This window comes from Syngnathus typhle, linkage group LG22, assembly GCF_033458585.1.
Source record: "Syngnathus typhle isolate RoL2023-S1 ecotype Sweden linkage group LG22, RoL_Styp_1.0, whole genome shotgun sequence".
Classification (NCBI taxonomy): Eukaryota; Metazoa; Chordata; class Actinopteri; order Syngnathiformes; family Syngnathidae; genus Syngnathus; species Syngnathus typhle.
Genome location: NC_083759.1, coordinates 3,156,514 through 3,183,377, shown reverse-complemented (window position 1 = coordinate 3,183,377; position 26,864 = coordinate 3,156,514). Strand labels below are relative to the sequence as shown.

The 26,864-nt window shown below is 45.3% G+C and overlaps 1 protein-coding gene across 5 annotated transcripts; it reads left to right on the top strand.

Moving 5' to 3' along the window:
* Window positions 1-1,900: 1,900 nt before the first annotated feature.
* Window positions 1,901-26,864, top strand: sipa1l1 (signal-induced proliferation-associated 1 like 1). 5 transcript variants are annotated; one of them, XM_061270561.1, is made up of 24 exons: window positions 1,901-2,125; window positions 12,090-13,572; window positions 13,643-13,865; window positions 13,958-14,088; window positions 14,969-15,157; window positions 15,236-15,410; window positions 15,687-15,790; window positions 15,859-16,016; window positions 18,014-18,593; window positions 20,083-20,181; window positions 20,249-20,424; window positions 20,505-20,792; window positions 20,858-21,007; window positions 21,086-21,213; window positions 22,594-22,691; window positions 23,286-23,371; window positions 23,537-23,767; window positions 23,825-23,998; window positions 24,220-24,388; window positions 24,450-24,684; window positions 24,743-24,910; window positions 24,981-25,092; window positions 25,245-25,323; window positions 25,417-26,864. In XM_061270561.1, the coding sequence occupies exons 2-24, from the start codon at window positions 12,196-12,198 to the stop codon at window positions 25,558-25,560; spliced, it is 5,274 nt and encodes a 1,757-aa protein (XP_061126545.1). In that variant the 5' UTR covers window positions 1,901-2,125; window positions 12,090-12,195; the 3' UTR covers window positions 25,561-26,864. The 5 variants fall into 5 exon arrangements, with proteins under 5 accessions (XP_061126545.1, XP_061126544.1, XP_061126542.1 ...); XM_061270560.1 differs by having other exon boundaries at window positions 23,286-23,767; XM_061270558.1 differs by adding an exon at window positions 4,813-4,914 and having other exon boundaries at window positions 23,286-23,998.

The following is a 26,864-nucleotide window of genomic DNA, read 5'->3' as shown; positions in this document are numbered from 1 at the left end:
AACACCTGGAGTGTCTCCTCGGGACAATATGTGCTACTTCTGGTGAGAAAATGTGCTCACGTGTGATGGTGAAATGGAGGAGAGGAAGAGCGTGCTTCTATATCTTAAGACGTGTGAGTGTAAGGGGAGGGGGGGGGCTCTATATGGAATCTTGAACTGGGTCCAACTCCTAGGCCCTTTTTTCTCTCTGCAGGGGGTTGTGATGTCATCCACCCACAACTGCGCTGTGCTTTCACACCAGAGTGAGTCACATTCTCTCGACTGTGTGTGCGGCATACGAGAAAATACTTCTCGATATGCCTCCACCTCTTCCCCATGTTTCTACAAAGAGAGGCTGAGCTTGGAAAGACTTTGACAGCCCCTAAAATGTTTTGACACCCTCATCTGGCACTTGCACCTCAAGAGATGCACTCCGGTCCGAGTAAGTAAAAGTCTTCACGGGATTCATAACTAATGCATAACCCCGGCTTTTAAATGGACAACGCCGGTTGAACCCACACAGCACTGTCTCCCACTCTCTCCTCTCGTATTTTATCCAGCCATTCATTTTCTGTAGTGAACTGGAACTGCAGCTGATTTTGGTGTTGGCGTGACACCATGCACAGTGACAGTTTTAAACGCTGACATTTTGTATGACCTTTCTTTCTCCGAAAATGTTGGTTGAATACCGAATAGTGGTTAACAGCACTGGCAAGGAAAACATGGAGTTCCGATAAGACATCTGTTTTCTGACTAAATGAATTATGTGATTTGATTCCCTGCAGCTAGCATGAATAAAAAAAAAAACAGAGAAGCTGTTTTGCCCTTATATTGTGCCCAAAGGCACGTGGATGGAATTCGATATACATAATATAGAATGTAATCCACCCGCTGTCTTTCATTTGAGATGTTTCAATTGCTTTAATTTCAACCGATTGCATTTAATTGAGTTTCAATGGCGAGCAGCGTAGTGGAATAGCAGCCATTCCCCCAAAGTCAGCTAAACATGCTGTGTTGTAAAATTGGAAGCATTTAAGCAAATGTGTCAGACGTCATTCAAAATGAGATGAGTCCCAGTCGTGATTGATGCTTTGTATGAATGTTCAGCTTTTTTGGGGGGACTTTATTATGAACCTGAATCATTTTGTAAAAAAAAAAAAAAAACCCCAGCATAATTACATTTATTGTTCTTTCCCACTGTCTGGCAATGACGACTAAGTGATAACAATGCAACAAGATTGCAATTACACACACTCCTAATGAGACACACTTGTCCCCCCACTCCAAAAAAAGTGCATCCAATTTTTCCAGAGCACACACACACACACACACACACATACACACACTGTCTGCAAGCGGTGAAAAGAAGCAGCGCATGTGAAAACAACTTGTCGCCTTTCTTCACGTCAATCTCCATTAGTGTTGGAGTGCCGCTTGAGTGGAGCGCCGTGAATGGGCTCTATTCTTTCGGTTCCCCCCACTTTTTGGGGGGCAACACATACAGGAATTCCACTCTCCGGGTAATCTAGAGGTGGTCGCCCCGAGTTTGTGACATCTTAATAAACATCTCTCCTGAAATAATGTGATGCCAAAATAAAGATGAGATAATTATTTATTAGAGCCGACGCTGTTATTCTGTTTTATATCGGCTTTTCTTCTTTTTAAACATATAATTTAGATCGCAGTATCAACCTCATTGACAACTTATAAAAGTTTATTGAACTAAAATGATCCCAGATTTGTTTTAGGTTATGTTGCCACGGCAACATTGCTTCCTGTCTCCATAGCACAAATCTCGCTTATCCGATATCGCGAGATTATCAGACACACCCTAAAAACGCTCCGCTTGTTCTCGCGATATTTCACGTATAGCCGGAGAGGCTGGTGACCTCATCGATGATGAGAGGCGGAGCGAATTTTTGCAACTTTGGATGAACTTCTGATTTGAACACAGCAGAAGCGGCAGGCGGAGTGAACGGGCAGCAGACTCTCTAAACGGATTTTTTTTTCACTCGACGTCCTTTATGTGCATTTATTTTCTTCAATGAACAAAAGCGACCGATTGGTGAGGGGGTGAATTTTGGTCATTTCCTCCCACGCGAACGAAAGGAAAAGGTTGCAGTGCAAAGGTGCAGTGAATGAAAAGGTGAGTTCACGCTGACACTCATCTTATAAACATAGCACGCTCCATGCATGTATTTCTTTTATTTTATTTATTTTTTTTATCGGTGCATTCGGTCCTTTTAGTTTGGGGGTCGCTTCCATCTGCATTTCAATATTTTTGCGCTTCCTGGAGACTAAACTGAGCGGAAAAAGTTTAGATGTCAGTCAATAACATTTGATTTAAATCTACTAACTATCAGGTGCATTGAATTACGAGTCTTATTATATGCAACCGCGTTGCGTTTATTTGTCTTTAAAATGACACGCAAAACATGGAAACTATGATTTGCAGTTACTCTGATGAATTCGGAAATATTTGGAAGAGTGACGATCAAAGGTAAATTTGGATGCCTTGCAGGAGGCACTCCTCTGCTTTTCTGTGTTTGTCCAGCCTATCCCTGGAGACGATGCATCTGCCACTAGCAGATGATTTAGTCACATCTTCGCCTTGCATCTTGTGTATTGTGCGGTTATATATTTTTTTAGAATTGATCATTTGATGATCATATTCGGGTAATCAAAGTGCTGAGCAATATGTCGTGGATGTTTGTGACTGCTCTGCTGATTCTTCATCAATCAAAATGGTCGGCTGTCGAAGCCATTTCCAGCTTTGAATGGTGTCATAAATTCAATAATGGAGATAAATGGGATTTTTTTTTTATAGTTGCATGAATGGGAAACATCATTGTTTGCTGTTCTCCATCTGGTCCATGGTAGAAGAATGCACTTCGACTTGTCTAGTAAAATAGTTCAGAAAAGTTCATGTGCATTGCCTTGCAACTATCTTTTCGGATTCCTTCCTGCTGTGTGATGGCAATTGCTTCTCCTTGCGTGACTCCACCTCCCACAATTCCCTTGAACCGTCACACAGTGACTTTCCTCATCTTGCTTCCTTCCTGTTGTGAAGGCATGCCAGGAAAATGACTTTTATCATTCCTGTCTTCTTGGATCACCCTATCTCTACTAACACGCACATTCCATCGTTGTTCTTTATTTGTTCATTTTGGCCAATGTTTAATTACCTGAGTGCCACTTGTTTAAGGAATGTTTTGCTCACATGTGAAATACCAAGGTTAACCAATATGTTGCAAATTTCTTTTTCCAAAATTTTATTTTGCCAGCATGCTGGGAAGAATGAATTATTTTCTATTTTTTTTCTTCTTAATACCTTTGTGATTTGTTGAGGCTTGATGTGTATTATTTTATTTGTATTTATAGCATTTTATTTGTACTTCTAGCAATCACGGGTCATCAGTTTCTCTGTGGTGGGTGTCAGAATGTGAACAGCATGATAAAAAGTAGAAACAATTTGAATTAAACCAGAAAATGTTTTATTGGATTCATGGATCGATCACTTGTTCCAGCTCATTGTTAGAGTTTCACAAAAAAAGACCCCAAAAATTGTCCTTAAAACATTTCTCGAAGATTACTTTAACCTTTGGTTCATTGTGAGAATGTCCAACATTTTGTGACACAAACATATGGCGGCCAGCTAGTCTTTGCTCGTTGCTAAATGGCGTGATAAATGCAGTTCGAGCTCCCTCCCTCTTGTCAAACATCACACACAGATGGAGCTTAAATGCTCAACAACAGTCACAGAAGATGAAAGTGGCTTTGTTCACAAAAAGTTGTGGCTAAGACCTCCTCAAGACGATGAGCATGGGAACAAAATTCATTCACGTAGATATCATCTCCAACGAAGACTTCTTTGTCACTTCCTTCCATCAAACTGGTGCAATTGATTATCGAACAAGCTTGAGTGTTAAAATTGACAGATAAGCAAAATTGAGAAAGAGGTGATTCCATACTTAGTAAACCGAACAAACTCACAGATGGAGAATCCTGAGAACAGCTGAGTCACACATCATGAGGACAATTCTCCCATGCCCTGCAATTGTAAAACCAGGAACAAATAACAGATAACCCTCCAATGTAAATTTGCTAACTTCAAGTCACTCTCCAAACTGTCGTCGAGTAAGTCTGTAACTCGCAGCATCCAACATTTATGGAAGTGTTGCTGAAATTCCCACCAACTGCTTTGCCATCTGTTTCCCAAATCCAGGCAGAGCTCCGAAATGTCTTTCTTGTCGTGTCACTTTGTCGTTACGTCGGCTTCCCGGCTCGGAGGCAGTCGAGGAAGAGATTCTTCTCTGACACCACCTGATGGCTACAGATGTTCCAATGTACAGACGTGATAGCTGTCAAGAATAATCGACCACAAATCAGCAAATGAATCGCCTTGTATTTCGTTAATATTATCCTATCGATTATTCCATCGATTAATCGGGGAACCCCCTCCACATCTCCTTCTGTGTCTCCCATTGAGTTGTGCCGGTGAATTGCCTGCTACGTGTTAACGATCGGATTACAAAACAGCATGAATGCTCATTCACGAGAACTTTAAATAAACCTTCTGTAATTGGTTAACAGTCAAGCTACTCATTAATGGCACATTTGCCACAATAAAATAAACACACGGGGGAAAAAAAAGCCTCATAATGAAAAACATCTTGGAGGATATCGGAATGTTATAACCTCCGGGTGGATTTTGGTGAATCGTATTTCACATGCAACGAGAAAAATGTGACGATTCCACTGATGCTCAGCAAGTCTATCAGAGAAGAAAAAAATGAGGTCACGATGCCAGTGTCTTCAACATCTGCCTTGCAGGTGGTGGAAGCAGAAAACCAAAACAGGAAAGTGGCGTGCCACGCTTGTCAGTGCTCACTGCAACTTGATGTTTCCCTTTGTTCAGCGGAACGGAGACGTGAGGTGGGTCATGTTGGCAATTCTGGTGTCCTCATCTTTAAAAGATCTCAGATTCCCATCAAAAAGGATCCCCCCCCCCCATCCAATGATTCTAAGAGTGCTTTAAACCGTTTCCATCATTGATTTCTGCAGGTTTACACTAATGCCATGACTCCATCTTTCCAGCTGTGAGGTAGAGCTTCAATCAATGGTTTTATGGACAGGAGATGCGGGAGGTAGAGCAAACTGCGGCTTTCATTTGGAGTTAGCGGGCGTCTCGAAATTTCGTAGTGGTGTGGTGGGTCGGGAAGCAAATGTGGACGAGCACAGACTTTTAAGAAGTAGGTCGCTGACATCCATCCATCCATTTTCGGTACTGCTTTGGGGGTCGCGGGTGTGCTGGAGCCGCACTCGCCCCTAGGGGCAATTTGGAGTGCTCAATCGGCCTACCAAGCATGTTTTTGGGATGTGGGAGGAAACCCCGGAGAAAAGCCACGCAGGCACGGGGAGAACATGCAAACTCCACACAGGAGGTGGAATCGAACCCTCACCCCCCTAACTGTGAAGCGGACGTCCTAACCAGTGCCTCACCAAACCGCCCTTAGGTAGTTAAAAAAAAATTATGTGGGGGTTCTTGACTTATGACCAATTCATGACTGACTTTATTTTATATTCAAGTTTAAATCCAGTATTTATTCAATTTAGTCAATGATCATTTCCAGTGAATAATACTGCCTTACTTTATTGTCCTCTGTTTAGTTCCAAAATGATAATTGACCTGTAATTGTATTTTGCATGACCTGTTTTTCCCCAATTTCACCTTTTTTTCTTGACTCAAAACATAAACCTGCGGGAAATCGAGACTTTTATTCGGTGGGCTGGGAATTGAAGCAACTCAAAAATTGCCACACAGACCCTTTAAGCTGTCGTTAATATCTTCACGGATTAAATTGTCAAATGAAAGCATTTCATTTAGTTATTAGAGAACATCATTCGATCCACATGGGAAGCATCTACAGGGTTAGCGCTCAAAGCACCCTCGGTTTTAGATTCAATGAACCAATGTTGCCAGGCAACAAGTGCAGTCCTACTTTGGGCAAGTATTGCTTGGTAACAAAATTTCCCAAGATGTGAAACCAGCTTCACCGCAGGGGGCGAGTGGTTCCAACTGTTTAAGCAAATCGCACTTTTTCAGAGACTCCACGAGCCGATTACGGACACGTCGGCAATAATCGCAATTTAGCGAGCGTGTAGATTCGAACGCGCGCACTGTTCGTCTTTCAAAGTTGAGCAGTTGGTTGGAGTGCTGTCATCTCGCAAGGCACCTCTGCTTGCAAATAGCCGACGGTGCACGAGTGGGAGGCAGAGTAGTAGGAGGGGTGTTGTGAACAGTGCTTGCGGAGGTGGAGCTCTCTTATGTAACATTCCATGCACCCAGCTGTGCTCTGTTATGTGGAAACAATATCTTCACCTGTTGGTGAAGATATTATTGGGCTTATAAGTTGGGCTTTTGACAGGAACATCTTTTTCATTGTCTCCCCGCATCGTCAGACTCTTTGACGGTGGCGTCAAACAGGTTCAAATGGATCATGTGGAGAAGTACCGATTAAATGGGCGAAACATAAAACTGCAACACCAGCCCTCGCTCTTCTCGCCTTGTTGCCATGACAGCGGAGACATGTTGAAACGCAGTCCTTGAACTATAAGAAAAAGACTTAAAGCTATTAAGGTAGCATTTGAGAATTACGGAAGGTATTCCAGCTGAGGTTTTGAAGTTGTGTAGCAAATCCATCAATCTTCGGGATGTTTGGAAATCCCCCCCCCCCATCAAGCGATGGCGTGACCCTTTCATTCATTGAGCTGCAGGTCTAAGGCCACTGCTCAGAAAGCTTAGCAGCGGACCTTTTACTGAAAGGCCTTTCTCGGTTCCCCTTTGAGACATGCAGAGCCTCACATCTGTCTGTCTCACAGAGCTGTCTGCCACCTTGGACCCCCCCCCCCCCCCCAACACCCATCCAGCAGCGACTATGAAGGAAACCTTGCTCATGGTTTCTCACACTTTCTCTACACTTGTCAGTTGTTTTTGAATTATTTTTATTTTATTTTATTTGTCTCCTTTCTTTTTTTCTTTCCTTTCTTTGTCTTTGTCTTCTTTTCTTTTATTTTCTTCAATTTTATTTTTATACATTTTTTGATCACAAAACAAGAATCATTCGATGAACCGATACTATAATCGTTTCTAAAAATATTCAATAGTGTCAGCTCTAAAGTGTGTATACCGTGACTATAAATGCACTTCTTGCTTCGTGTAAATCGGGAATATGTTGGCAGCGTCTACCGTATGTGGGACATTGAGTGCCGAAGGAGTTTTGTCCGCTTTGAGATGTTGTAGCGTTAATTTAGCAGCGCCTTTATCAAGCTTTTGCCACACTGTTCCCACAAGGCGTCACACATTCCTACTCACATTTAAACTCAAGTGAGATAACATGTTCAGGACGCTGCAAAAAAGTAGTCACACTCAAAATTAAGGCTTGTGTCCTTTCGACAGAAGAATGTTTAAAAATAATAATAATGGCGGTGAAGAGATCTTCAACTAGGACAATGGAGATTTGATATGACCTCGAGATACAAACGTTGGATGGCCCAGTGTTTTTCAGTAGCTGACAAGGAGAGAGCGAAAAATGTTCCCCTGCATTTTGTGTCCTGCCAAACATCTGGACACTATCTGTTTTATGACCTGCAACTTGAGCTCCAGCTTGACTCTGCCCAGGCATGATTTGTATTGTCAAGATGTCTACGGGAATCCAAGCCAAGGACCACATAGTTTTTAATCAAAGCCTTCAAAAAAAAAAAAAGTCAACCGAGGTTAAGTCGCTGGAAATAACTTGCGTTTGGTATGAGCCGTAATACGAAAAATTTTGTTGATTCAGCACACGCGTGCACGCTCGTGTGTGCATTAACAGAGCAGCTGTGTGTCTGTTTTCCAAGTTTGCATGGAGTTGGACGTTTCCCCATGACTGGCATAAATGTCCCATTAGCAAGCCTCATTAGGCTTAATGCCAGCATGCAAAAAGAGCCAAGGGATAGTTTCTTCTGGAAAAGCAACACGGGGTGTCATGGTGAGGAAGAAATGTCCGATTTGCTTTTCGTGACTTTCTCCTTGTTGAAAGAATGTCCACATCCCTTTTGTGTGCTTTCAGATCAATTGTTATTGGTGTGGTAAAAAGGGGGCGGTCCTTGTCCACGAGATGGGAAAATAGCATGTTTTTGTTTTTCCCGACAAAAGAGGTTCTTCACCCTGAAAGTATTTATTCTCCTCTCTGCTTTCTATTCTCTTATCTCTCACCTCCTCCTCCTCCTCCTCCTCCTCCAGCCCAGCAATGGCGCTCTCCTCCCACGCTCTCGTCGACAACATGGAAACAGACAGTATGTGAGAGACATAGATGATGGAGAACGACGTAAAAAAAACTCCGCCAAATTAGATAAAGGTAATGCGGTGGCGCGGAATGTGCCCCGCCTCCCTGTCAAATGTTATGGCCCCCCCCCCGAGTAAGCCAGGCATATGCCCTTGGAAAGTAAGGCACTTATAGTGGAGGCTGAGATGTTCTCGCAGGGCTTTTATCATTATTACTTCTGCCCGCCCGTCTGTGCTTTGGAGAGATAGTCGCTTGAAAGAGTCTACTTGATGGACCAACGACTCGGCCCCTCGCAGCATCTATGTCGCCCGGTCCCACGTGCTGTCTCACTCATCTCCTCCCACGGACTCTCATATTGAGTGAGGAATCAATCTCGCTCCCCCCACCCCCCAGCCCCCCCATTATGTGTCCCTCTCTCTCGCTCCGCCACCTCGTTGCAGCCCATTCGTTATCAATCGAACGCTCTTGGCTGTAGGCGCAAATGAGCGTGTGCCTCTCCAGTCCCGCCGCAATCATAGCAGCTCCTACTCAGGATTTCGATGGCACCATCTTATCTGGCTCATCCTTTTTTTACCCGTGATAATTGGCCACAAATGCTCGGCTACCTGGCAGCTAATGATTTGTTGCAAACGTGTCCAGAATTCATTTCGAATTTGGTTCCTTCTATTATTTCAATTAGTTTCATAATGTCTTCTGAATGCTATTTATTAGATTCTTATTTTCAGACAAATGGTAGAATTTGTTTTTGTAATAATAAATAAAAATAATCCTAATAAAAAATAAATGCAATAAAAAATGAATATAATCCAAAATAAATATAATAAAGAATAAATACAAATAATAAAATTATTTCAATTAGTTTCATAATGTCTTCTGAATGCTATTTATTAGATATTTATCAAAAAAAAAATAAAAGTAAATATAATAAAAATGAATATAATAAAAAATAAAATAAATAAAAATAACACAAAAAAATTGGTTCCTTCTAGTTGCAGGACAAAACAACTCGACATGTACTTTGCATTTATGCTCACGGCGGAGGCTTAAAATGTGTCTGCTCAGCGTAACTTAACAGGCCTCATGCATGCATTCTGCGTGCAACCTTTCACTTCCTGAAGCACAAGCAGGAAGCGGCTGAGATGTGCTTCCTGTCGGAATGTGAGACGGCTCCCTCGGCTGCAGAGCAGGAAGGAAGGAACCCCATTTACATATTTGACGACATCACCACAGCAGCCTCTTCAAATCAAGCCCGAGTTTTTTTTCTTACCCACTTTGCAGAACTCACATTTGGTTCCTTCTAGTCCACCTTATTTCTTCCACATCTTGCCAGTCCTACACACTCTTCTCTCCGCACTTCCAACTCACATTCCCACGCAGAATGTGCCAGTTTGGAAATCGGCACCTGTCTTCTCATATGGTCACCAACTCAATTGAAATGCTATTCTTTTCATTTCCAAGTGTCCCAACTAGACTTAGAAGTTTGGCTATTGTTGGTCTTGGTTTTTTTTTGGGACCCACTGCCTAATGTAGATCATTCATGAATGTCCCTTATCTCATGTTCTCTGCAGCATCGCCCAATCTCCGTGTTAATTAAACCAAAGCTCCTTGTCGCTATTATTCACCACTCAACACTGCTATTTCTGTCATCCTTCTTTGCTACGCCTGATTTAGCCGTTAGCAATAAGGGGTCTGCATTGGCTGTCGAAATGAGGAGGAGGATGTGAGGGGGGGGGTGTACTGAATCCCGGTGCAACAAAAAACCGTCTGCTCGACGTCACCTGATTGGCACAGATTAGAGGGCTCTTGTGGAGGAGGCTCTCGCAGAGAAGTGGCTTTCATCATCGCTGTTAGAGCACAGCTGACTTGTTTGCTTTTTTGCCTTTGTCAATTGATTGGCTTTGTTTTTCTCTTTGTAACTTCATAAGCGTGTGACTTCTTAGATCATTTCAATTTAGTGGCACCCTTTTTTGACACATTTCCGATGGTGACATAAGAAATGCAATCTAAATATGATATTGAAATGTGATTTCTTGTAAAAGGAACCAAAACTATTATTAACTCTTCATACTTGCATCATGCTTGCAATGACGCCATTATCATTTGTGAGTTCTTTTTTTTTTTTTTTTTTTTTGTTCCCCGCCCTGTGGCCTTCAAATACTAAGTGGCACTTACCTTTGCGTTGACGTCCTCTCTAAACGCACCCCTTCCTTCTTTAGCATCATCGTCACCTCGTTTTTATCGGCACAGACTCTTACCACGTGCCGTCGGCTGGTCACAATTGGGAAATTTCAAAAAAACTTTTCACCCATGTGAGAAAAGACAACAAAATGCGGCCCTTCTTTAGATTTCACTCAGCCATATAGAGCAGATCCCACGTGCCACATTTAAGCCCAGCAGGAAGTAGTTTGGATTAAAAAAAAAAAAAAATGCAATTTATCTTTCCACACAATTACTCTTTCACTTTGAAAAGCTCTGAGCCCAAACGCCCGTCACTTGGCTCGTCTGCTACTTTGCAGTTTTCAAAGAGAATAATGTCTGATTTATTTTCTGCCTTTTTCCTTATCTTCCTCCGTTTCCTCACCCCTGCGCTCAGACAAGTTGAGATGAAACACCGTGCGGCTTTTAAGTGGCTGGAGCTTTAAGAACACGCCTTATTGTTTTCATTCGACATCAGGTCGTCGACTTATTTCTATCGGAGACATTTCAGTTGGGTGAGTGAATTTGCGAAAGGGAAGAAAACTATACTTTTCTTTTTTTTAATGCCTTTCTTGTTGCCTCCTTATAATGTGGACTTTGATAAATGACAGATACAGTCTCTTACATTTGAAGACAATACACGTCTAGACTCAAATTGACTCACCGGTTACGTGCGTAATATCTTTGAAACAGGTGTCGAACTCTCAAAGGTTGCGTCGAATGAAGGAAACACACTCCACATTGTGCGTGATGCGTTCTTATTCACCGTTGAATCACTCTTTGCTCTTTTGTAATCCAAAAGTGGCGCTTATCCTTGTTTACTTTCTGGGATTTGCATTTGACTGCACACCCGTTGTGTGTGTGTGTATTAAACCATCGTTTTGCTTGAAGCCTTTCAATTTTCAATTGCCTTTCATATTTCCTGTCATGGATTTCCTGTCAAGCAATCTGTCGTGCACGTTTTATGATCATCAGGTGTTTGTGAATCATTGGATAGTGATGCCCATACTACTGGCACAACCTTGAATGGCAGCCCAAAACAATAATCGTGTAAGGGATGATGTCACTGTGATAACAAGACGTGATCCAAACTGAATGGAATCATTCCACTTTAAAATCCAAACCTCCTCCTACAAATAATTACGTAACATTTCACATGTCGACTGATCCTCGCACGAGATCATTTAAATATATTTGAAGTCTCTGGAACTCGCATTATCTCCGAAAGGGTTATTTAGCATATCAAATGGTTCCACCACTCATCTCTCACGTAGGCGCCATACATTCACAGACAAAAAAAAAAAAGAAGTACTCTCCTTTGAGGTTGTAACTACCGGCTTCAAACACTGTTTGATGCCAAACCTTTGGCTGGAAAAGCAAACATTGCTGAAAAACCACCAACTGATATTGTTCAATTACCGTATTTTCCGCACTATAAGGCGTACCAGATTATAAAGTGCATCGGATTATAAGGCGCACCTTCAATGAATGGCCCATTTTAAAAATCAGCAACATTTTCTTGCTTGTCTATTTTGAATACTTTCAAAAGATGACCAATGAAACTAAAGTTTTTCTTTCTCTTTCCAGGACCAAATGTGTTTTCAAGCGTCATCACTTCTGTCCATGGACATTATGTTAAAGCCAAACTAAATTCAGCAAGACCCCCACTCTACCCCTGAACCCTAACGTCATCATGACCAGCCTGAAGCGTTCCCAGACAGAGCGTTCCGTCGGGGGCTCAGTGCCAGCTACTGATGAGTTTTACACTCGCCGACTGCGTCTGCCCAATGGAGGGGCGCCACCGCCTCGCAGTGAGAGTGCACACATTTCTTCCTCCTCCACCACTGGCACCAACCCCGGAGTCCCGAAGATGGGGGTTCGGGCTCGAGTGGCTGACTGGCCCCCGAGAAAAGATGGAGGAGGAGGAGGTGTTTGGCATATCACAGTGGAAACGGACTCACCCAGCTCCACCACCACCAGCTCCTCTGGATCAGGAAGTGGAGATCGAGAACGACTTGTGGGAAGCGGCGGTGGAGGAGGGGGCGGCGTCTCGGCCGTCGCGGCCCACAGTAATTTATCAGCCAAGCTGGGACATCTCATCAGCCCTCAAGACTCGTCCATGCTCCGCAACATCCAGAACACGCTGAAGAACAAGATGCAGATGAAGGGGAAGGATAACCGCTTTTTGTCACCCGACGGTTATCTCGGCTCGCCCCGTAAGGGGATGAGGCGAATCCGTCAGCGGAGTAACAGCGATATAACGATAAGCGAACTGGACGTGGACGGTAACGAGGGCTGGTCTTTCTCCGGGTGGACTCCCATGCACCGAGAGTACGGCAGCACCTCGTCCATAGATAAACACGGGGTCTCAGGGGAGAGTTTTTTCGACATGCTCAAAGGATATCAGTCGTCCGAGGCCCCCGATCAACGGAGTCCCGCACCGGAAAGGTTAACCGAGCTGCTCACCGTCGCACCTGTGAAACAGAGCGCCCTGGATTTGCCCGATGGCTCCTTGGGTCCAGCCAGAGGTAGTCCCGCCAGTCGTCTTAAAGAACGAGAGAAGCACTTGAAAAGGAGGTCCAAGTCGGAGACGGGCGGCGAGTCGATATTCCGCAAATTGCGTAGTGTGAAGGTCGAGGGTGACACTTCAAGAGCTGGCTCGGACGCTGAGGATGGAGTTAAAGGGGATGAGAGTTTACCCCCTCCCAAACCTTGGCTGTGTCAAAAAGGCTTCGCTCATTTTGACGTCAACTCGTTACTCTTTGACCTCAATGAGGTCATCCAAAGCCGGCAGTCGGGAGCCAAACGCAAGAACACCACGACGGGGGCATCGGCCGCCGCCGCCGCTTCTGCTTCGGCGACATCATCGCTCTCTTCCAGTCAGAGCGTCGTCTACGCTTCACCCTGCGGCTCACAAGAAGAATTGAGCAAGGATGGGGTAGGAGGACACGGGACCAATCCGGCCTTGGACCCGGGTGACGACAAGAGCAACGACCTCGTGCTCAGCTGCCCGTGTTTTCGGAACGAGATTGGTGGAGAGTGCGAGAGGAACATCACTCCTGCTAAACAAGTAAGTTTGGCGCAAGAGCGAGAGATACCGAGATATCGAGTCGGACCTCCATCTGTCTTCGTCTTTATAGCAAGGCAGCATCGGCAGCGGTGGAAGCTCAAGCAATTCTGCCGGCAGTCCAGAAGAAGGTCCGTTGGAAGCTGCCCTCACGAGCCATTTTACAAACGCCGGTGTCGCCGTCCTGGAAGCCATGAAAGACGGCGTGAGTCAACATGCTGACCGCTCCAAAAGATATATCGTGGAACACGTCGACCTCGGAGCCTATTACTATCGAAAGTACTTCTACCTCCGAGGTAAGCAGAATGTCATAGGCCATATTAACAAAATGTAAAATATGGATTCCCCCCCCCCCCCCCCTTTTTCCTCTTACTTTCGTCTTCCCCAGAACACTGGAACTACTTAGGGGTGGACGAGAACTTAGGCCCGGTGGCTGTGAGTCTCAGGAGGGAGAAGCTGGAGGAACATAAGGAGCATGGGCAGCAGTACAACTACCGGGTCATTTTTCGAACGAGCGAGGTAATTGGAGATGAGGCGTTTCCACTTCTTTTACTTTGTTCTCAATATGCCTGAGCATCGAGATAGTGCTCTCCTATAGACGCATGCTCGGTGCCAGAGTTGCCGTTCCGTTCCCTCGGGTAAACACCCACCCACCCACCATCTTCTTCAGCCTTCATCTGCGAAGGTTTTGAGCTGTGCCATTTCACAGCCCAACAAGACAGAAATAGCGCCAAAGGTATTTGTGTAGAAAGATGAGAAAAAAAAAAAGCCTTTCATTCATTTTGAAGCACGCTCTGACTAATAGCCCTACGAGTCTCCAAGGATGACGCACGATCCGTGCATGCATGTTTTCTTCCATTTTCTTCTCTCGCCGTGCCTTTCTCTTGTCTCTCTAATTGCTATTTTCAGTGCGGCGAGCCGACTAGGTATAGAATATATTGTCGTTGTGGGAGTGAGTGAGATGCAACGATGCTGAAGAGAGACATCCCGTGTCCATTGAGGGGAAAGTATTGTCCTCTCTGCAGAGTGCTTCTCCCCTTAGAACTTGAGGAAAGGGGATGGTGGCAGTTTGTCCATTTTGTGTACTCTCGAATGATTATAATATATATATGTATCATAGATATGTAAATAATATACCGTATTTTCCGGACTATAAGGCGCACCTAAAAACCAAAAATTTTCTCAAAAGCCGCCATGGTGCGCCTTATAGTCCGCTGCGCCTTGTATAAGGACAAAGTTTTAAAATGGGCCATTCATTCAATGTGCGCCTTATAGTCCGGTGCGCCTTATAGTCCGGAAAATACGGTATGTGTATATAATATAATAAATATGCATTTAATATGCTATGCTATAATATTGGGTTATCTAATCTCGCTTGTTCACGTTTTACCGTGTCCAGTTAAACACCCTGCGAGGCTCCATCATCGAAGATGCAGTGCCTTCTACATCGAAACACGGCTTAGCAAGAGGCCTGCCCCTCAAAGAAGTGTTGGAGTACCTGGTGCCCGAGCTGAACGTTCACTGCCTGCGCCTGGCACTCAACACGCCCAAGGTCACCGAGCAGCTCATGAAGCTGGACGAGCAAGGGGTAAAGCGGAATATGGAAAAAGTCCTTTCATTTGAATTGATTTGTAATCACCACTGTTTATGATATTCTTCCCGGTAGCTGAGTTTCCAGCGCAAAGTGGGAGTGATGTACTGCATGTCAGGCCAGAGCAGCGAGGAAGAAATGTACAACAATGAATCAGCCGGACCAGCGCTGGAGGAGTTTCTTTATCTTCTCGGGGAGAGGGTTCGACTCAAAGGCTTTTCAAAGTACCGGGCCCAGTTGGACGCTAAAAGTATGTACCTATAAAACAAATTAAGAGCTTTTTTTTTTTTTTTTTGATGCCTGAGCAGAACTTCCATCTATGACCGAGGTGATTATTAGCATTCAAAGCATGTTCGCAATCATTATTATCATAACAATAAATCGCTTCAAAGGAAATGCAATTTAACAAACTTCCAAAAGTGGTTTTTTTTTTAATTGAACTACCTCCGTAATCGCTAATTTGCTTGTCGTATTACCGTTTAGTGGAGAAGCATACGCAATTTCACACTCGATGTGTTTCTTTCAGCTGACTCGACTGGCACGCACTCCTTGTATACGACTCACAAGGATTATGAAATCATGTTCCACGTGTCCACCATGCTTCCTTATACGCCCAACAATAAACAGCAAGTAAGTTCTGCTGTGACTTTTCGCTCATCATCTTGTCTCTAATTTGTCCTTCCGACTCTTCTTTCCAGCTCCTACGGAAGCGCCACATTGGAAATGACATCGTCACCATTGTATTCCAAGAACCCGGAGCGCTCCCCTTCACCCCCAAAAACATTCGCTCACACTTCCAACATGTCTTTGTGGTGGTCCGGGCACACAACCCTTGTTCGGACAATACGGCTTACAGGTGAGCTCTCAATCCACATGCGAAATGAAATTAATTTTTGAAGACTTCCATTTCCTGCTTAAAACTGCCACAACGGGCAAACTATTCTTTTATTCCCATACTTCTCCTTTGACCATCTTTTAATTGCTGTCTGAGTACATTGTGTTAGCTGTTAATTGAACCCCATGGGGCTACTTGGTTACTTAGCAACAACACACACACATGACTGAAGAGACAAGAGCAAGTCAGCAAATGCTGAGTGAATGCATTCTTGTCCTTCTCGACGAGTGTCACCCGTTCAGTTCATGTACTCAGGCTCGCTCGTCTTCGCGTTCGGCAGCTCGCTTTCCCTCCCCTTCGATGTCCGAGATGAGTCACGGGTTTTGGGTTGACTGACTCACAGGTGTTTGAGCACAAGTGCTTTCAGAACTCCAGTTCAGTGTATTGAGTGAGGGTTGTGATGATGAAGAGGAAGAATCCAAAAGGCCAAAATTGGTGTTGGTCGTATTTATGCATGCCACTTCAATATGTGATTCATTATGCGTGCGGTTTATTGCCATTGTCGCTGAGTGGTTACAATTGAAGTAACAGTAAGAATGTTTTTGTTTCAGTTGAACGATGAATGCCACACGCAAAAAAAATAAAATGGCACTTATGACGCTGAAATTTACCATGGAATTTGTATGTTTCGTTTGTTTTTACATTTTAAAATTCCCTAATCTTAACAACTGACCTGAGAAGTATGAGCGGGAGGGAGTGGTGTAAAGCAAACACTGTCAGGAAAAGAATGTGAATTTTATACAAATAAAAGCCTCTCCCCTGATAAAAGCCAGGTCACGTCGAGGATATTCTTCGTACGGATATCCAGCGCCGTGTTTACGATTGACTTTCTGCTATCGACTATTCTCGAGTTCTTGCAACCCGCCACAGACGAGTGTGTGCAAGCGAGCGATTGTTTGTGTAATTGAATGCAGAACAGGGTGTCTCGGGGGTTTATTTAGAAACCCGTGGGCGACTTATTAGCTAGAGTTGCTTATTAGACAAAGTGATCCATGATGTCAACATGGGTGCCGAATGTCAGCAGGGACGTGTGTGTGTGTGTGTGGGATGCCTGCTTTGACATCCTCCCCGAGTACCTAGCAATTATTACCTATGGTACCAAACAAGAGATTGAGACGGGCAATGAATGTCCCTCTGGATCCTTTGAGTTTTATGTTTAAATCACACACGTGGCTATTTAGGTACCGCATTTTCCGGACTATAAGGTGCACCTTCAATGAATGGCCCATTTTAAAACGTTGTCCTTATATAAGGCGCACCGGACTATAAGGCGCACCATTAATGCATCATGTCAGATTCTTAATCCAAATCAAATCATTCTCCATATTATCTTTTTTATTTCAACTTCAGATGCAACAAATGACTTTATAATCACAAAATAATAATCCATAGTCTTTTTGATTTATGATTCATAGTCTTCAGCGGGCCACTTATGATTGATTTCATGACACAATGCTTCGGGCCAGTTTAAATTTAGGAATTCGGTCTATATATAAGGCGCACCGGACTATAAGGCAGCTTTTGAGAAAATATTTTTAGGTGCCCCTTATAGTCCGGAAAGTACGGTATGTTTTTTTTTTTTAGCACCCCAGTGTTATTTCCTGCTGCATTTTTTCCTCCGACTCAAGATATTCTCTGACTGTGGCTTGTAGTTTTGGAAGTGCGGCGTCTCCGTTCATTCTTCTCTCTTTCCTCCCAATGCCTGCTCGACCGAGTTCCTGACATACCAGACGGAAAAAAAAAAACATCCTAGGAAGGCAATTTAAAAGGCCCCTTTAGTGAGAGTGCAGGCAAGAAGTTATAAAAGGGCCTGAAGTGCAGCCAAATATTTGACAAATAGATTCTGCAGTTTATTTTTTTCTTTACCTTTTGAAAAAAAATGGGTTCGAGTTAAGACAATTATGATTTGATAGTATGTATGGACATTGTATTGATAATACTTGTCGTCCTCTATCTAGTGTGGCCGTGACCCGTTCTAAAGACATGCCTTCGTTCGGACCTCCTATCCCAGAGGGCGTGACTTTCCCCAAGTCCTCTGTGTTCCGGGACTTCCTACTCGCCAAGGTCATCAATGCCGAGAACGCCGCCCACAAGTCTCACAAGTTCCGCGCCATGGCCACACGAACCCGCCAGGAGTACCTGCGTGACCTGGCCGAGCGGCACACCACCAGCACGCCCATTGACCCGTCCGGAAAGTTCCCCTTCATCTCACTGGCCCACAAAAAGAAGGAGAAAAGCCGGCCGTACACGGGAGCCGAGTTGCGCAGTCTCGGGGCGATCACCTGGCTGGTCCACGCCGAAGATCCCGGGACCGGAGGGGAGATCGATGCCCTTCTTGCCATTTCTAACGATTTCCTCATCCTGTTGGATCAAGACGCAAAAGCCGTGGTTTTCAACTGCGCCACCAAAGACGTGATCGGCTGGACGCTGAGCAGCCCGGCATCTCTCCGCGTTTTCTACGAGCGGGGAGAAAGCGTGTCGCTGAGGAGCATCAGTAATAACACGGAGGATTTCAAAGAGGTGATCAAACGCCTGGAGGTGAGAAGTTACACACTTTGTGAACATGGCTAAGCTGCTCTTTGTTTTGCTCTGCTTGGTTAGCGAATTAGAAAGAGCAATCCAATAAGGAAAATGTTGCATGGCCTCTGGCGCCACACTATTTTTATCAGCCCTTGGTGGAAGCACAAGCCAGGTCAAGGTTGACTGCTCTGAACAGTATTGTGGTGCACTGAACTGAACTGCACTTGTTGGAAGGGCGGAAGAAAGAAGTGGCTGTAAAATGTGCACTATAAAAAAATAAAAAAAATATGTACTCGGGATGGAAATGATACTCAAAGTACTCCAAACTAAAAGTAGTCTGGCTAGGAAATAATGGCTTCCATTTATTGCCTGCCGACTACTATTACTATTTATTTTTTTTGCAACAATATTGCGATGTTTTTCTCCCGATTGCTCTTTGGCTATCCCGTGCCTCACTAGTCGATTGAGGGAATTTTCGAAACGCCTCGTGACTCCCACACCGACACATGCAGAAAAGCCATTCTCTCTCTCTCGTCAGAAGCTGTTGCCATGGAAACTAGTTGTGGGGGGGGAAAGTGTTGTCTTGTATAATTCCCAGTGCTTTTGAACACATTAATTTCCTCTATCGTCTTACTACCCACACACATGCTCACATGTACAGTGCTGTTTGATTTCGTGCGAACAAATGTATCACTTTTATCTCGCATTTGTTCATTTTTAATCATTTAGGCTGCCCTGGAGCAAAAGGAAGCCTTGGGCCACCCGTGTTCTTGTTTCTTTTTCTTTATTGGTTGGGCAGAATTGCAGCTGACAATTAATCAAATTAATGCTGTGGTGCAATTAAGTTACTATTGTGCAAAGTAGTCGATTAATAAGCCTTCTTAATACAGTAACGAGAGAATAGCACAGTGAATATTAACCTTCAACTATCACGCAACATAATCAATAATGTATTAAGGCCAAGCTGGGAAATGTGTGTTGAGGCAACGTGTAACTATTGATGTGTGGAGCTGAATGAGCACAAAGATGGCCGCTGGGGGGATGGGGCAACTTTTTGTTTGGCATGCGTCTCGTGTTTGCCATAATTCGGGAGCGTCTTGCACTAGATTTGTCACTTAAGTCGAGATACTCAAAAGCAAATCCGCGAAAAACATCGGAAAGCATTTGTCAAAAAAAAATGCCGGGTAATCGCATCACTTGACACAGCGGGAATTGAGCAGTAGCATTTTTGATTTTCACCAAGCTAGTCACAGCTTTAAGATTTCTCGCAAGGTTAGTGGGGGACGTCGTGGGGGGGGGGGTATTTTGAAGACTTTGCAGCTTATCGTCATGCTGCCTGAATACCAGATGTTGCATAAACAGCTTTTATGGAAACGACATAAAAGAAATGCACATGCCAGGTTCATGACTGCTGTCATTTGCGATTTGTGTGCTAGACTGCCTACTTTTTTTCACTTTTAACGACTTATTTTTCTCCATCTCATCCCCCCCCACCCTTTATGACTAGTTCCTGACAAAAGGCTGCGAGACTTCTGAAATGACACTCCGTCGAAACGGCCTTGGACAGCTCGGCTTCCATGTAAATTACGAAGGCATCGTCGCTGAGGTATTTTGAATTGTCAAAGTTCTCCCCATGTTTGGACGATAACGACGCCGTAACCTTTTTGTACAAGGTGGAGCCGTACGGCTACGCGTGGCAGGCGGGCCTGCGCCAAGGAAGTCGCTTGGTGGAAATCTGTAAAGTTTCCGTGGCCACGCTGACTCACGAGCAAATGATCGACTTGCTGCGCACCTCGGTGACCGTGCGGGTTTCCATCATCCCGCCGCATGATGATGCCACACCCCGCAGGTCGGTGTGAAGGGGAGGGGGGGGGGGTCTTTATTTCTTTGCATATAGCCAGTGACCTTCTTTCCTTGCCTTCCTTCCAGGGGCTGTTCCGAGCTCTACCGCATGCCAATGGGCGACTACAAGAGCAGCAGTAATGATAGCGGCTCCTTTGAATACAAGTTCCCCTTCCGCAGCAACAACAACAAGTGGCAGAGGACATCCAGTAGCCCCCAGCAGTCCTTGACTGCTTCACCACAGCCTCACACGCCCAACAGGGCCATCAGCCTGGGTAGTTCAGTGGGGAAGACCTTGTCAGCCGAGAGGCTGGAGAGGGGCGCAGTCATCCCCCGAAGTGTCAGCAGTGATGGCCGCCCACTGGAGACCAAGAGGTATGATGTCACTTTTTGATTTGAATGTGCACAAACAGTGTTTTTCATCCAGACTGTGTTCCCAGGATATCTCCCGGCGGCGAGAGCTACAGCCTGGCCTCCTCTCTGGCTCTGGGTCGCTCGCCTCATAATCGCAGCTCTCCCAGTAACCTGTCGTGTTCTAGCGACGCCTCCGGCAGCTCAGCCCACTGGAGACAGAAGTCCATGCCTGAGCAGTAAGCAAGATGCACAAGAATGACAAAAAAGAAAAAAAAACATTATTCATGCATTTATTCACTCACTTCTTTCCCCAGGTTCGCAGGGAGTCGCCACTCCCCAATGTCCAATGAGAGACAAGTTGTTGGCGAGAGCGGGTCAAGTGGAAAGTCCGCCCCTAATTGGTCCCGAATGGAGGATGGAGTTGGTGAGCGAGGGTCAACAGGTAATCCCCCCCCCCCCCCACCCCCCCCCCCCCCCCCGCCCACTTATGCTCAAAAAGTAAAGCCCCAGCAAACAGAGACCAAATTGGCAGGATAATGAGACAAGCCGGCGAGAATGCGAGAAATGGCAAAACTCTTGCTCACCTGTATCTTTACTAATGGAGAGAGTAAGGAGGGGAATTTCCTCCTCTTCCTCTCCCCACAGTTGGCAAGGCGACCGACTCCTTGTGTGACTTTCCTTCCCTCCCTTTTGTCAAGTTCTTCATCTCCGCCGCCCTTTCTACTTGCCTCCCATCCAGCTAGTCGGACATCTGCTTTCATTTACTCGCAGACACTTTCCCATCGCAGAGCTTTTTGCAAATGCTCTTTATATCCGTCCGCCATGGTCAGCGGCAGTCACCGAAAGGACGACCTCGAGTCGTTGGCCACCGCTTTCTGCTTCTTCACTCGCTCTTAACTCCAGCGGATTGTTCGCCAGCCTACTTTTGTGTTGCCAACCCGGTTGTGACCCCCGCAATCACATAGAAAAATAGACAATCTTTCATTTTGTGGTTTGTTTCAACCTCTTGTGTCTTTTTTTGGTCCAGGCTGCAAAAGTTCATCCTCGGTCAACCGAGAGTCCAGCCCTGGCTGTGGTGTCGGTTATGTTAACGTCTTCGGCTTGTCCCGAAAGTAAAAAAAAAAAAAAAAAAAGCAATAAAGATGTGGCCAGGCTTTGTCCAAAAATAACACTAGTCACATAAAGGACAACAAAAGTTGAGATGACGTATCGAATGCAATGTGATTATTTAGGTGTGCCTAATAATCCGAAGGCCGTTATCTCCTTTTCCAAAGCAGTAAGATCGCCTTGGCGGCCGTTTCTAAAGAGTACAAAACGCCCCGTGGGCAGCAGTGTGCTGAAAACTGTGTGGAGTTAAGGATAAGGGAGGATGTCCACATTTGTAAAATCACGCCGGGTAGATGTTGCGATAACTCCCTGAGCACTCTCCGTCATGTTACCGCAATTCCCAGAGGCCATATTGCGTAAGATGGAGACAATTACACAACAGTCCCATGTTCCACGGGAGTTTTTGCTACACGCACGTTCATTCACACAGCACAGCTTGCCCAGAACGGGCCCAGCAGGCGCTGTCGATGGACACGATTACTTGTGATGTATGTTGCGTTGGATGACAAGTGTTTTATGTTTTTCCTGTTGGAAGCAGCAGAGCCCGAATGGCGACAGTGTCTGAGTCTCCTGTAGGATGTCACCGTGAAAATACACAACAAGCCGTCTAAATAAAGAACTGGCATGAAAAGTCATCCGGTCGTACCTTGGGGTTTTATGTGTGTCCTTTCCACCAACCCGGTCTTTTTTTTTTTTTTTCTTTCTTTTTTTGCAGAGGCACCTGTCTCTAAATCTGGGCAAGGTTACTCCGGAGGACCGCGCATTCAACGACAGGAGCAGGTCATTCACCTGTCTCCGAAGAAAGGCAGTCAGGTGGGATCAATTTAATTTAATCAAATTTATTTATTTATTTTTTTATTCATTTATTCATTCATTTATTTATGAATTTCTTTATATATATATATATTTATTTATCTCTTCTTTCTTCCTTCTTCCTTCTTCTTCCTTTTTCTTCTTCCTTCTTCTTCTTCTTCTTCTTCTTATTATTATCTTGTACGCTCCTGTGACAAGTAAATTTCCCCGCTGTGGGATAAATAAAGTTTCATCATCATTATTAATTTTTATGACTATGTGTACAGGCTACTACAAATTGTTTTAGTAGCCAGTCAGCCATGATGCTAACTGGTTGCGCAGTGGTTAGGCCGTTTTGTTGTCTTGCCCTGTCATTTTCACTTTATGCATGGTTAGAAACCACCAAAATTGTTTTCACTCAAAATGCTATTGTCTCTAGTTCCTTGAGGTTTTGCTTCCTTGTGGGCAGTTGTAACAGGCTGTTGTTTGGTGCCTTGCTCAAGGGCAGAAGTGTGATAGATAGGGGGAAAACAAGTAAGGCAGTCACAACTGGGAATGGAAATTCACAAATATGAATATTAAATTGTTGCATGTTTCTTTTTTTTGTTTGGATAGTCGGACGGTCCTTACTCTGGCCACTCCAGCAGTAATACGCTTTCAAGCACGGCTTCCAGTGGGGGCCACAGCGACAGCGATAAATGGTACGAAATGGGGGCTGGCGGAGCCTCCAGCGGGGAGCAAGGCGAGCCAGAGCCCAACGGCCTCGGAGGCGGCGGCTACCTCCAGGGCGCCTCGGCCGACAGCGGCATCGACACCGGCTCGTACGGCGCCTCGCACCACAATCACCCGCACTCTCATCACGGCAGCACCACGTCCCTGCTCGCTCCCAGCGGAGGTCGCGAGAGCCGGGATCGCTCGCCGTGGCACAGCCCCACCGAGGGCGGACGCAGAATGCTGGAGAGGTCGCCGGCAGCCGCCGAGTCGCCGGTTCCTCCGGTGGAAAGGAGCCTGGATAGTACCGGACGAACGCCTCCGACTCATCTCCTTGTTCGAGACAGCAGCACTTTCAGTTTGAGTGAAGGTGGATCTCACTCAAGGTTGGTCAAAGCAAAAACTTGTTTGGATGGGCAAATACTAAACTATCCACATTTCAGACATGGCTCTCCCCGGGAAGAGACCTCCTCGACCACTCCGCCATCATCCCAGTCGTCGGCGTCTCCTGGACCAAAGAGCTTTTACCCTCGCCAGGGAGCTCAGTCCAAATACCTGATAGGCTGGAGGAAGCCTGGTTCCACCATCAATTCCGTTGACTTTGGAGACACACGCAAGTAAGAAAGATTTTACAAATTTGATCTATTATCAGTGTAAATTCACACACCCGATGGATTTGACTTGCACTGAGCAATCTTAAATTTTTTAGTTGGCTGCTAATTTGGTCCTTGTCCACCCACTCCACCTTCCTTTAATGCATCACGATTGCCCCCTTGTGGCAGCAGAGAAAAACACACCCATCACTTTTGGCTCTTAACTAACGTTTGTGGAATTTCAGGAAATCCCCAGGGGAGAGTGGGATGGAGGGTATTCCGACTCCCGCGGCCAGACCTTCTCTGAGGGACATGCACTCTCCACAGCCCCATGCCAAGTCTACGATTGAAGAAGATGGAAAGAGGCACCCTGCAAAGGATAGCCCGCTCCCGCCCCGCAGACATAAGGAAAAGGTATCGTAGCAGTAAGCTACAACCAGATTTGGGGGGAGAGTCTCAATCCGTTCCTCTCTAGCATGCCCAGAAATCGCCACCGAGCCAAGCCCCGAGCCGCCGCCGCTCGCTCCATCGCACTCTTTCCGACGAGAGCATCTACCGCGGCCAGCGCCTTCCGCCGCTGACCGACACCGTAATGGACGCCGCACTCGGCGCCGATGTTCTTTTCAGTTGCTCCACGCTCCCGCGCTCACCCACTACCCGTGGGGTACCACTTCGAAGGCCCTCCTATAAACTAGGCGTCAAACTTCACGGTAAGAGGAGTATTGTTATTGCATCGAAGAAACGCTGAATCCAAACTTTGACTCCTAGGTGACCTTTCGGCATCCGACACGTCGTTGGTGGATTTGGTGGAGCGTCATCGTGGCCCTCTGCCTCAGGAGCTGATGCCCCTCCCGTCGGAGAGAGACAGTCCACTTGACTGGACACACCTTGTGGATGTGGCCAACACCTTTGACAGTGAAAGAACCACACACTATGGTATGTTTTTTATCTAACTGGACTCAAGTTAGATGCAAGATGAATTTTGTGGACGTTTGTGTCCTTCCAGTCCAAAGAAGTTACGTGTTTGGGGATTCGAACCACAGAAGCAGCGGTGCCTCCAGTCCTCAGCAGAGCCACATTGAGCTGCAACCTGCTCCCATGTCCCGCCCTGCATCAAGGTGACCTTTCCATTCCTGGATATTAGAATAGAGCAGATTAGCATAAAATATGACGCTTGATTGAAGATTGGTGTGCTATGGATTCAGTCCAAGTAGAGATGTTAGCAGGAGCAGATCAGAAGGTACCCTGTAAATGAATTTTCTCTCCACAGTGAGGGCCATCTAGGACTGGAGAGGAAGGTGACCAAGTTAGAGGCCATGGTGAAGATGCTCCAAGAGGACCTGAAGAAGGTGGGCGACAACACACTTTACTGTTCCCGATTTTGAACATCTTACTAAGTAGGAAAAAAAAATCAACCAATCTGCCATTTCAAAACCTCACAGGAGCGTGACGAGAAGGTGCGGCTTCAAGCTCAGATCAAGAGGCTGTGGGAGGACAACCAGAGGCTTCAGGAAGAGTCTCAGACCTCCGCCGCCAAGCTGAAGAAGTTCACCGAATGGGTCTTCAACACCATCGACATGAACTGACACTCCTCAAGGCACATGAACGGCAGCCCCCGGTTAAAAATCTGGTCACTGATTGGCTGGACACAACAGTCGCTCATCTCGCTGTGCTCCTTTTTTTTTGACCCAAGAGGGAAACCACGCCCCCCTTTCTGTAGACCTGAGGAACCGCCAGTTATTATGAACAAAAGCCATTTCTTGTCACACTGAAGGTTAGCTGAGATATTCAGTGGACCTCCTCCAACGCACAGAGAATGTAACCATTCTTGCATAATGAGCTGCTTGCCCACCAAACTGTGGGGAAGGTTTTTTTTTATCCCCTCAACGGAGAATGAAAATATCTGAGGCTGGATTTTTACCTTTCTCCCTGCACAGCGCCAATTGTTTTGAATGCTCCCCAGTTTTTTTTTTTTTTTTTTTATTGTTTTTTCGACCAGCACTGAAGGAAAACTTTTTTTTTTGTTTTAACGTCAATGTTATTTCCTCTGGGAAGGTGATAACAACAACAACAACAACCCGATCCGTCCTCGACAGCACAGGCCAGCCTCCCCTCCGACAATAGGAATAACGTTAAAAGCCATCGGCAACGGTGCCACGCCATAACTTCAAGACTTCTACCCTGGAGCGCTTTGTATCTTAAAAGCAATAGGAAGAAGACAGGACAGAAATCCCTGGAAAGGTTTGAAAAGGATTCTCATCATCACAGAACTGCGAAACATGAGCCTCCATCTCCTCTTCACTTTAAAGCGGCGAATTTCCTCCTGTGATAAAGAAGACTGGAATTGTGATCATTTTGAATTTTTGGAGAGGATGACTATGAAGGGTTTATTTATTTCCGTGTATTATAATTCCAATGAATAAGTTGCTCTATTCGTACAGTACACCTGACATCAGTGTTTAGTTTGTCAAGAAGAAAAAAAAAAAAAAACTCGGTAACTATATAATTTAATGGCTTTCTTTCTTAATCGTGGCTAGAGGCATTCTGTGTAATGTTGTTTCGTGGTGCTCGAGCCTGCTGTCGTGTTTCTTTCAGCGCCATTTAGTGATGACCAGTGCAACTACTAATGGTTATTCGACGTGCTGCCAGTTCGTACACTTTGTATTTTTCTTCTCGGAATATTCATCGGAAGGGCCGCGGGACAAAAAAAAAAAGAAAAAACTGTGGCACATCAGAATTTGACTGACAATCAAAGGTCGATGTTTGGATAAAGGGAGCTGAGCTTGTTCGATTCACTTGTGTACTTTCCCCTCAGGTGTGTGAACGTGAGGATGCTCGGGCAAAAAAAAAAAAAAAAATCTAACTAGAAAATTGTGGCGTGTGTGAATGT